The sequence below is a fragment of the Bubalus bubalis genome, chromosome 18 (genome assembly GCF_019923935.1).
Source record: "Bubalus bubalis isolate 160015118507 breed Murrah chromosome 18, NDDB_SH_1, whole genome shotgun sequence".
Lineage (NCBI taxonomy): Eukaryota > Metazoa > Chordata > Mammalia > Artiodactyla > Bovidae > Bubalus > Bubalus bubalis.
Window position 1 is genome coordinate 40605091 of NC_059174.1, and position 12186 is coordinate 40617276.

Consider the following 12186-nt stretch of genomic DNA (forward strand, 5'->3'; position numbering starts at 1 on the left):
GCTTGCTCTGAGTCTATCGGCTGGCATTGGTTGTGACTGACCCATGGCTGCGCCTGCACCTGCTCATGGAATCCCAGGGTGTCAGGTCTCACAGAGCATTCTGAGATGATGTCTGGCCCTGCCACACTGTGGGGCTCAGCACAGTCTGCTGGGCTCATTAACGAGGGCCATAATCCTCAGAGCATCTCCTCCAGCTCTGCTGAAATTCTGGGTTCTCCCATGGATCCGTGGATGGATGATCAAGTTCTGAAGGACTTAATTGCTCTCTGTCTCCTAGTGCCAGCAGCTGGGGTCAGAGATGATCCAAGCCCAGATGGCCACCATGAGTACTTACAGTGAAAATGCTGGTGGAGAGGCATGGTTTTCCCTTGGCTACTTCTAGACCACCAGATTCTGGGTGGAAACCCAGGACCTTTCTGACTCTGACAGATTCAGATTGTTGGATGTTCAAGGACTTGTGCAAAAGCTGAATTTGATTTCCATGAAGTTGGAGTGAAAGTGTTTCTACTACAGGCTAGCCTTCGTTTATAGGCTGTGTTGATAGGGTCTGTTCAATCATCATCCATTCAGTTACAACGATCTGAACTTACAATAATACAGCTCTGCTCTAGGCCCTGAGGCTTTTTTTGTGACCAAGGGAGACATGATCCTGCCTGCACATCTGCAAGAGGGTCAATAAGAAAACTGCACCCCTTCCTGTGAGTGCCCTGAAGAAGAAAGTAAGATAATGGGGTAGAGAGAGGCTTTGGAGCTTACGTTTTCTGTGTCGAGGTGGACATGGAGGGCCTTTGTGAGAAGGGGATGTGTAGTTGAGACCTGCATGCGGGGACGGAGCCACTGGTGCCTCAGCATATTCTAGAATATTCTGTGGTCAACAATGGCACCTGAAGACTGGTTGCTTAAAGGGTGTTTAAAAAAAGCTTTGTTGACTGTGGGGGAAAAAAAAATTGAGCATAATAAAAGAATTCCATATTCAAACCTAACTTGAAAACTCCTCGAGTTCATTATTTGGCAAGTTGAGCTGTTACGTGTACAGCATGACTGGGGGTGGGGGATGTGGTCTTCAACTTGATGCTGCTCATCCAACCTGATGTGCAGTCTTGCTGTATTGCACATTCAGCCTCCTCTCCCTCCTGCTTAACTGGCGTCAGCTCAGCAGCAGTAACCTGAAAATAGCCCGTCTTCCTGGATTCATGTCTTCTGAGCAGGCCAACTGGGCAGCATTTGGCAGTGGGCCATCCGTGTTGGCTTTGGACTTTCCAAACTTCCCCAGAGCTGTTGGGTGGAATTTTGAGCACTCCCAAGTGGCTTTGGGGTTATGATCTGTGTTTGCTCAGGAGAGGAGCCAGAGCAGCTGGATGGGGCTTAAAGGTGGTAAAATGGCTCTAGCTAGACAGGGCCCTTCTCGGCCCCAGTCCCGCTCCAGCAACTTCTTACACTGGGCCTGCTCCTCCTTGCTGGTCAGCGGGTGCCATGAGTGCTGGGGCTGGCCAGTCTTATCCACTAGTGTGTCTTCAGTGCCAAGGACAGGGCCTGGCACATGGTGGAAACCCAGCAAGTCTACTGAATGAATGCAAGAATCTCCATGAGAAATTACTCCTTTCTGACCAGGCTCCAAAATGAGCTTTTTTCTTTCTTCCTTCCTTCTTCTTTTTATTTTATTTTTTGAGTACAGACTGCCACCAGAGACAAATTGAAAGCATTCTTTTACTCCAAGTGACCACGTGCTTGTCTGTGTGTGTGAGTGTGTGTAGTTGTTCATGGATAGTTAACCCTGCACCATGGTTGCAGTTTCTCTCCCTCCTGGAAATAAACATCATGTCTTTTTCTTCTCCTCTCTTGCAAGACAGACTCACAGCCTCTGTCCTCTTGCCAAGGAAGTCAGGTCTCCTGTTGGAGAACCTCCATCCACACACAGTCTGCCTGGCTGGAAGCCCAGTAGGCAGCCGACCCCACCAGGGCTGAATGTGCTTCCTCCACAGTTGAGCTCTGTCCCCACACGTTCCCCTGGGGAACTGCTTGGCCCAGGAATCAGTCCTGGCTGGGGTTAAGCCGTACTCCTGGACCACCTGGCTGGCCAACACATCTAAACATTGGGATACAAAGGGGATGGATGTGCAATAACTGTTCCAGTGGCAGGAAACAAATTTGGACTCCTTCAAGTGGAAGAGAGATCTGGAAATAGAAAGACCCCAGGCATGGATTCATTGCCTTTCAAAGTTGAGCTCCCCACATGCTCTGATATAGAGGGGATTATTCCTTCTGCCCCATCCCAGAATGATCTGGCTTTAGCAATTCTGCATAGGCTGGAGAGGGGCAGAGAGGACTATTAAAGACAATTATGCAGACCTGCTTTGAGTGTTAGTGTTTAACAAACAGCTTTGAGTTCTAATTTTCTGCAAAACACATACTGCAGGTACAATTTGTACTCATTACTGTATATTGGGAAAGTTATTAAAAACACTCAAACTTGGTTGAGACTTCCTATGGCATCGTCCCTGGATTTTAATTGGTTTTTATCCAGTTCTATAAAAGATCTCTTTAAGTCCAATCAAAGTCTCTGCTGCAGATATCATGCCAGTTGAAGGGCAGGGTAAGCCCACTCTGCGGTGTAAGTCTTTACCCCCTACCCAAATTTGAGCAGTCTCAACAATCCACTATGATTCCATCACGAGATAATTTATACTTCTTTTGATGGGCACGGTTACCAAATAACAAAATAACAGTGTTTCGTAACAGAAGGGTTAAATCTTAATCTCTAAGGTTTGCAAAGCCGCTACTCGCAGTCTCCTTAAAATTTAATATACCTCGTTAATGCTTCCTTGCAAACACTGAAGGATTTTTATGATTATAATCATGTGTTACAGCACCTAGTACTGTTTCTAAGCAGCATACTAATCAGCTTAATGAGATATTACTGCACTTTTTGTTGACTAAAGCAAAATCCCTTTTATTGTTCTAAAGCCTGTCCTTTATTTTTCCCCAAAACATTATCTTGTTTTATTATGTACCAGTAAATATCGTGCCATTGGGTTGGATTTTTTTTTGCCAAATCATAAAATAATCTCTTTCATCTCCGACTGGCGAACGTATTGAATATAGTGACCAGAAACAAAAGTTCCAAGTGAGTCGGTTTGGTGTTTCAGTTAAAGCCATTCTGCTCCTTGACAAACTCTGAACTGAATCAACAGGTGCGGGTGCTGAAGGGGGGAGAGGAGGAACCGTTTAACACGTAGACCCCTGATTTGTTATTGGGTGTTGAAAGTGGTAAAACATTAATAATTTAAACGTGAATGAATAATTGCAGTCTGTAAATAGAAAATACAAGGAAGACGATCTATCGCCAAAACAAATTGGAGGAGCAATGCCATATTGCATAATTGGCATTTAATAATTCATTTTTTTATTATTGTTTTTGACTATAATTCCTTAGCATTATTATGTGTAGGTAAGGCATGCAATGCAAATTCCCCACCAGCTGATGCTGTTGATTCACTGTGCCACGGTACCTGGCACAGATCTGAACTCTTTCTTTATTTTCAGGGATGGAAGAAGCCAGTCTGTGCCTTGGAGTGTCCTCGGCGGCGCCGGAAGCAGAGCCCCATCTGAGCGGCCCCGTCCTCAACGGCCAGTATGCCATGAGTCAGAAGTTGCACCAGATCACCTCCCAGCTCAGCCATGCTTTCCCCGAGCTACATCCGCGGCCCAACCCCGAGGAGAAGACCCCCGCGCCTCTCGACGAGAAGGCCCACGTGCCCATGAGTGGCCAGCCCATGGGCAGTCAGATGGCGCTCCTGGCCAACCAGCTGGGCCGGGACGTGGACACCAGCCTCAACGGGCGGGTGGATCTGCAGCAGTTCCTCAACGGTCAGAACCTGGGCATCATGTCCCAGATGAGCGACATCGAGGACGACGCCCGCAAAAACCGGAAGTACCCGTGCCCGCTGTGCGGCAAGCGCTTCCGCTTCAATAGCATCCTCTCCTTGCACATGCGCACTCACACCGGCGAGAAGCCCTTCAAGTGCCCGTACTGCGACCACCGGGCGGCGCAGAAAGGGAACCTCAAGATCCACCTGCGGACCCACAAGCTCGGCAATCTGGGGAAGGGGCGCGGGCGGGTGCGCGAGGAGAACCGCCTGCTGCATGAGCTGGAGGAGAGGGCCATCTTGCGGGACAAGCAGATGAAGAGCAGCCTGCTTCAGCCCCGTCCCGACCTGAAGCCCCTGGCGCACGCCCAGCAGGCCCCTCTGGCCGCCTGCAACCTGGCCCTGCCCACCAACCACAGCCTGCCCGACGTGGCCAACCCGGTGCCCTCGCCCAAGCCGGCTAGCGTACAAGAGGATGCGGTGGCCCCTGCCGCTGGCTTCCGCTGCACCTTCTGCAAGGGCAAGTTCAAGAAGCGGGAGGAGCTAGACCGCCACATCCGCATCTTGCACAAACCCTACAAGTGCACGCTGTGCGACTTCGCCGCCTCGCAGGAGGAGGAGCTCATAAGCCACGTGGAGAAGGCCCACATCACGGCCGAGTCGGCCCAGGGCCAGGGCCCCAACGGCGGCGGGGAGCAGTCGGCCAACGAGTTCCGCTGCGAGGTGTGCGGGCAGGTGTTCAGCCAGGCGTGGTTCCTGAAGGGCCACATGCGGAAGCACAAGGACTCCTTCGAGCACTGCTGCCAGATCTGCGGCCGGCGCTTTAAAGAGCCCTGGTTCCTGAAGAACCACATGAAGGTCCACCTCAACAAGCTGTCCGTGAAGAACAAGTCCCCCAGCGACCCCGAGGTGCCTGTGCCCATGGGCGGCATGTCCCAAGAGGCCCATGCCAACCTGTACTCCAGGTATCTCTCCTGCCTGCAGAGCGGCTTCATGGCCGCAGACAAAGCCAGCCTGAGCGAGCCCAGCCAGCTCTACGGCAAAGGCGAGCTGCCCCTGAAGGAGAAGGAGGTGGTGGGGAAGCTGCTGACCCCCATCTCCAGCATGGCCCACGGTGTCCCCGAGGGCGACAAGCACTCCCTCCTGGGATGCCTCAACCTGGTGCCACCGCTGAAATCCAGCTGCATTGAGCGGTTGCAGGCGGCGGCCAAGGCTGCCGAGATGGACCCGGTGAACAGCTACCAGGCTTGGCAGCTCATGGCCAGGGGCATGGCCATGGAACACGGCTTCTTGTCTAAAGAGCACCAGCTACAGCGCAACCACGAAGACACTTTGGCAAACGCCGGAGTTCTGTTTGATAAGGAGAAGCGGGAGTACGTGTTAGTGGGAGCAGATGGCTCCAAGCAGAAAATGCCTGCTGATTTGGTTCACAGCACTAAAGTGGGCAATCAGAGAGACCTGCCAAATAAGCTCGACCCTTTAGAAGGCAGTCGGGATTTTTTGTCACACGGGCTCAACCAGGCTCTCGAGTATAACCTGCAGGGTCCCGGGAGCCTGAAGGAGAAGCCCACCGAGTGCCCGGACTGCGGCCGAGTGTTCCGCACCTACCACCAGGTGGTCGTGCACTCCCGCGTGCACAAGAGGGACCGCAAGGGTGACGAGGACGGGCTGCACGGTGGCCCCGACGAGCGGCGCGGCTCGGGCAGCGACCAGGAGTCCCAGTCGGTGAGCCGCTCCACCACGCCCGGCTCCTCCAACGTCACCGAGGAGAGCGGGGTCGGAGGCGGGCTCTCGCAGACCGGGAGCGCCCAGGAGGACAGCCCGCACCCCTCCTCGCCGTCCTCCTCAGGTAGGTTGTTGGGGGAGATGGGGAACAGTGGCCGGAGCCAGGGCTCTCCCTACCCCGGAGCCTGCTTCTGTGCTGGCCTCAGTGGGGAGGGGGCCTTGCTGCCCTTCAGAGTCAGCCCTGAGGTCACTGTGGCGTGGTCCTGGTGCCCTGTGGACCTTGCCTGTCGGCCCTGCCTTAAGAGAAGGCTGTCATTTCAACTCTGTGACCTTCCCTTGAGCCCTGGCCACCAGGAAAGTAAGTCAGTCCTTCTCCCATGTGGTGTAGAGATGGCTGGTTGGTATGTTTGCCAGCGGGCATAGCCTTTCTTGCCCCTAAGATTGCCTGGCCCCATTTTGTTCCCTGACCCCCATCTGCCATCGCCTCAGGAACCCAGGAGCTGCTGTTTGGCTCCATCCATTGATGTGATTGTGTAAGTTCAGACCTTCACGATCTATCCCCCCAACTGTATGCCCATAATTGTCTCATTTGGGCCTTTCACTATCTCTTCTTAGACCTAACCTGTCTCCAGTCCCCTTCCAAAAGTACAGCTCGCTTCACCTGTCATGTGTCTATAACCTGAAGAACCACACCATTCTCCTCTGATGGTTTGGAAAAGCACAGAGGTTTGCAACACAGATGCGCAACTTCATGTCTTAAATTGTACTGTGTTACACGGGCGATACAGCTTTGGGGTCTAAAATAGCAAAGCAGAAAATCTGTCATCAAAATGTCTGTGAAATGCTGAAGCTTCCTGGCCCAGTTTGAGGGGGGAAAAAAAAAAGAAAAAAAAATCCCACTATCCTAAGACAGCTAAATTAAAATCACTACCTAACAGCAGGTAAGCTTGTTGCCTTCATCCATATTTCCAAAGCCCCTTACTAATGGATAGTAAATTGAAAGTTATATCTCTAGCCCTTTATAAAGAAAGCATCTCGCTAATACTGTAATCATTCTGCAGCCTAACAACAGAGGAAATCATGCCATAACAAATACCCTGTTACTAATGGCAACATTGATTTCTGCAATCAGCCATTAAGTCTAGAAAATGAAAGACAGTTTGAGACACCTCAAGGCACTGCATTGCCCACTGTTAAAGATGTGGCAACACCCTGGTGAGGGTCATTTTTTAAGTTTTTTTTTCCCTTTTCTTTTTTTTTCCCTTCTCAGTTTCGATAAATATTTCAGTATCGGAGGCAATTCACTGCTACACTTATTAAGTAGATGCCAGCTTAGTTGTGTTGTTCTTGTCATGCATCAGTATTCCCTTCTTCTAGGACAAAATTAGTATTAAAATAAAGTGTGAGTCCGCTGGCTTATTACGAACCAGTAAAGAATTGTTAAGACACATAAATCTGCACTGCACATTCCAGAGATTCCGATAGCACTTAATGCCGCTGCTTAAACACCCATGAAACACACTGTCTACTCCTGGAGTCCTAGCCTCGTTTGCAATTCACTTCTGCTGAGACACTCTGGAAGCGTCTGAGGAGGACTGCAGCACCACGGAGGGCTAGGCCACGTTGCCTGGAGTGACCACCGCCCAGAACTTGCAAGGCAGGGGTTCTCCAGTGTCACTGCCTGATGGCGAGCGCTCTGAGGTGGATCTTTGTGCAGGAAGGCAGCAAAGTGCCAGGCGTCCCATTGTCAGGACGGATTACTTCCGGCCTCCTGTGAGGAGGTCCCCTCTCCTGGAGAGTGTCATCTCACGGTTTTTGGATTTGGGGACCTTTCTGGGGCAGAAAGCAGAGCACAAACTGGCTTTCCTAACTTTTTGGAGTGACGTGGAGTTAACACTGACAGATTTTCATCCGTTTCCCAGCCCCGCTGAAATGAAAAGGTCTCAGCAGAATATTCCGACACCAAATGTTCGGCTCTATTAATGACGTGTTTACCGTGTTTTTCTCACCTTCTGGCCAAGTGATAGCCTCATGCTATTCCTATCTCTGTTGTTTCCAAATCTCTAAATACTCTGTTGAAAGAAGTCCATTTTGCTTAAAAGAACCAACCGGGCTTGGGACTCAAAGGAGAATTATACTTGAGTTGTGGTTATCTTCTCACTTTTATTTCCCTCATTGAAGTATCGTACAATTGTGAATACTGATTCTTTCATTTCTGGTTGACTTCTTTGTTTTCTTCATATTCAAATTAGACCCTTTCATAATTTTCTGACTAAGTAAGAAAATTGATGGCATACCAATATGCAGCCTAAATCAGTCGCACGCCTGGGCCATTCAAGTTTTCCTGGGATTAGGACCCTTAACCAAATCGGGTTAGTCTTCCCTCTTATTTCTAACAAGTCTGATTTGTATAAAGCGCGATTAAAATAAGCATTTAAATAAAAATCTTGACACAATAGGTATTTTATTATTACCTGTTAGAGAGAAACCTGCAAGGTGAAGGGGAGAAAAAAATCTTTAAGCCCTTAAGTAAAGAAAGAAGTACTTATTAAGGCTTCTATTAAGAAATAACTGCAAAAACACGGTTTTACAAATTTCTCAGACTGCATAACAATGTCGCAAAACTTAATTTGCATCACTTGATTCTTTTTTTTGTTGAAAACTGGGTCAGTAGGGCCTGAGAAACTATTTTTTCAGATCTTAACCAATGAATTCTTCTTTATAAATCGCTGCTCTTAACATGATAGTAGTTCTGAATTCATCATAAAAAACCTTTTTACAGAGAGCCTCTTAGAACAGATCTCCAGAAGAAGGCTTACAATGAGTGGCAGAGACGTCCTTTGTTATCAGATGTAATTCTTTGCAAAGGAGGATTGGAACGGAGTGGCTGTTTAAAAATGTCTTGCTCAGACCGAGACGAAGAAGGGGTCAAGTTTGCAATCAAACAGTTATTGCCGAGATGGGCGACTGTCACTGGCTAGGCTAATGTGGGATGCAGCTGTTTGTTATGTGAGCAAAAGAATGTTTGAATCAGTGAACATGTGAAAATGATTCCAGTGAACCAGAAAATGTGTTTGTTCTTTGGCTCTCCAAACTGCTGAGAACCAAGCTTAAGATCAACTGTGAAAACTAGGACCTTTGACAAATTGAGAGGTCATATTTTCTAACAGAAAATGGACAAAACTAGTCACACAGATCACTTCCCCATCTTTCCCCTTTGTTTTTGTTGTTGTTGTTGTTGATTTGTGTTGCCACTAATTTCACACCATAGTAGATGTCATCTCTGCCTCCGTGTACAATGCAAAGGGAGACTGTTTGGAAAGCAGCGGCTTAAACATTTTACTCTTTTATGACATTTAGAAAGCGGGGCGGGTGTTTTGATGCTCCCTCATTTCTGGCTTGCGTGCAGACTCTCCGACGACGTTAATCTCTGTATCTTTCCCTAAAATCTCATCAAAGGCTGTGCTCCGATTCTAGCCTTATCCTGAGTCAGAAGACAACCAAAGTTCTGTTTCTTTAGATTTTGCTTTGGAAATCACGCTCAGAATAATTAAAACTTAATGTACTAAGAAACGATACTGTTCATTATATCCAACAGGGCAGTTACCTTCTGCATTCCCCATAATTTTGGAGAGGGGCTAATTGAAGTGCTGATGGTGGGAAAGGGGTAATTGAATGTGTTGACCCTCTGTTCATTAAATAAAGTCGGCTAAGTTACGTGATCAATGGAAAGCCAGGCAGGAAGAGATGCAAAGATGGAAATACTGTTAACCCCTACTACTTCTGGTATGATATTTTGTGATGGACAAGGATTATTTGATCAGCTGGGCTGGAAGCCTTGAGGGCTCTTCTTTTGTTGCCCGAGCCGCATTCCTGAAATGCTGGGTCTCCATCCTGTGCTGGCCCATTGACCACAGCATCAAAGGCCTTTATCCGGGGCTCCCCTGCATTTACATCGGGTGTATAGTGATATGATAGATTTTCTTTCTTTTCCACCTCTTTTTCTCATGTGGCTCCTCCTCCCTGCCCCCATTCATGATAACCACTGACTGCTCCACACAAACAAATCTGGGTACTCGAAAGAAGGGAAAAAAAGAAAAAGAAAAAAATTTAAGTCTGAGGATTAAGATCTTCAAAAAAAATTTTTTTTTTGCTTGTGCATTCCAATTGTTCTTAAAATATTTGGCAATGTCAATTAGTAACTGAGCAGAGTTAGCTGATGAACACAATTTTCCAGTAGACTGAGCACCCTATTGTTGCCGAGCGAACAGCAGATTTCTGAGGTCATTATCATTCGCTGGTTGCTTGGCCCAGCTGCTTCCTGCTGCAAAAGCCAAACTTTATACTGGAGCTCGGGGATGGCAGGCAGCAACAGGGGGCTGGGAGAGGAGAGGGAGGCTGGCTGCAGAGCGAAGACAGTCATTATCAGCAGAGGAAACAGAAAGTAAAAGTTTCCAGGCGATTCCAGGAAAACTGCCCTATATCAGGCTTCTCCCTCCCATTCCTCTCCCAGCACCTTCCACCTCCAGGCAGGGAATTAAAAGGACCAGGGGACGCCCCCTGGGCATTGTGGCCACTAATCTCTTTGCTAAGCAGAACTTTGGAAAACAATAATCCCATTTACAAATTTGCTTAAAAATTGTTAACCCAATCTAAGGCATGTGAGTGATTTCTTCATTGACAGACTCCTTCATTTTTATTAAAAGCAGAAAAAAGAAAGTTATTTTTTAAAGGATGAAATTAGTAAACTTGGGGACGACAAACAGGGACTATGATTTCATTTTCCAGAGGGACCTTTGGAGCAGATACTAGCCTGAAATTCCTTATAAAATCAAATTTAGCGTGGAAGGCTCCCCCTGCCCACTCCAGCTTCTCTCTTTTCCTGCCTCCTCTCTCTCCCTCCCCCACCCTTTAATTTGGGAGCTGGTTCAGTGAGATGAAAAGCTGCACTTTTTTAAAGCTCAGCTGTTAAAACCGAGCGCCATATGCAGCTTTTCCGTCCCGACGTGGAAGAGTGTGCAGGCGGCCGCCGTGTTTGTGGAGATTTACGGAGGCTCGGCTGTGTGTGCCGAAGCCATGCCCGGGCAGATGCTGGTGGGCCCTGCCTCCCGGGAGCTGGCCCAGCCTGGGTAGTAGGCTGACCAGACTTCTGTCCGATGGGGCAGAGGTCAGGGGTCCAGTGGGCTCCCTCTGCTCTCCCGCCTTTCTGCTGGGACTGGAGGTGGTCCGCACACTTGGCATGGTGCTGGGAACAGGAGCCCTCAGATGCTGGTTCACCTCGCCTGTCTCCTGTGAGGGGGCCGGACGCCTGACAGCAGGTCCTTTTTATAAACTTCCGATCACTCTGTGCCCTTTGATTGCCTTGAGCCTGGGAGTGCTCAGTACCACTCTGGGGCCTCGGCTGCCTCTCTCACCCCTTTGCGTGGAGCTGTAAATCCCACTTCCACGGGGCTGCCCAATGGTGCTGTCACTTAGCATTTCAGAAAGAGAGAAATCATACTGGCTCTAAAAGTCTTCAATAGGAACACTTCAATAGGAAGTGTGATATAAAAGATGTGTGACACAAGATCCCAGAAGCAAAGCGTCTTTCCTCTTTGTTCCCAAGGATTCCCAGACTCCCGGGACACCGTCTTCTGTCCACGGGGTTGATTCCTACAGCAGGATCACTGGAGCCCTGCTGTTTTTAGCTGCCCCGCCTCACCCTGCCCACCTTCGTGTCCCCCTCCTGTGCTCTTAGGGATGCTGCGCTCCTGCCCAAGAACTCAGGAAGCCCCATGTGTCCACGGTGGTGTGCTCCTTCTGTATGCATGTTAATACAAGGAACAAACGTTCATTTAAATCTAAATTTAATGGTAATAAGAAAAACACAGATTAGCTAAGGACAGGTTACAATGAGGCAAAGAATTAAGCAGTCAGTGTTCAAAACAGAGCGTGAAGCATTAGGTGCGTGATTGCTGCCGGCTGGAATGGGAGGTTCGCGCTCAGGTTAGCCACCACCTTGGAATTAGAGGTTTGCTTTGCAAATGGCCACAGCGTGGCCTCTGCTTGTTGGCCCAAAGCATGTGTCATGAGCTGCCTGGAGCCGCCTTTCACCCACCCACTCTCTTGCTATTCCTTCTCAGGTGCCTGGGAACGTAGGCCCAACATGTCAGCACTGCCAGCAGCCGCTCCTACAGAGTGGGAACTGTCTCTGTTTGGGGAGCACCTTGGGGTCCTCCTGTTCACTGGATCCCTTCTCCACCGGGCTCTTGGGCCTTCGAACCCCTTCATTGGCATGAAGCTTTGTGCCTGTTATGAGACGTGCACTCCTGAGTGGGTAAAGCAGGGAGTCTTCCTTGCTTTCCACCTCAGCCAGCGCCTGGCTCTGCCCTCCTCTGGAGGAGGTTTTGGGAGGTAGCCCGGATGTCTCCAGGGTGGAGAAGGGTACAGACTTCAATAAAGCTCCTGTTTCACTGGCCCTCAGGATTCCCCTGGATTCTAGGGGAAGCCTCTGGGATATTTGGGATGTTGAGGTGGAGAGTGGAGGGAGACCTGGGAGAGACCCGTGCTGGGAGCACTTGGCAGTGTTCTGAGCATGTGAGGCCGGAAGAGAAGT

The 12186-nt window shown here is 49.2% G+C and overlaps 1 protein-coding gene across 13 annotated transcripts in view; it reads left to right on the forward strand.

The window, feature by feature from the left end:
- ZNF536 (zinc finger protein 536) overlaps positions 1 to 12186 on the forward strand; it is a 449091-nt gene that overhangs the window by 195948 nt on the left and 240957 nt on the right. For all 13 annotated transcript variants that reach the window (XM_044932153.2, XM_006056392.4, XM_025268999.3 and 10 more), the window contains one exon: positions 3544 to 5715. In XM_044932153.2, the coding sequence (XP_044788088.2) occupies positions 3546 to 5715 (2170 nt within the window). In that variant the 5' untranslated portion in view covers positions 3544 to 3545. The remainder of the gene's footprint in view (positions 1 to 3543; positions 5716 to 12186) is intronic.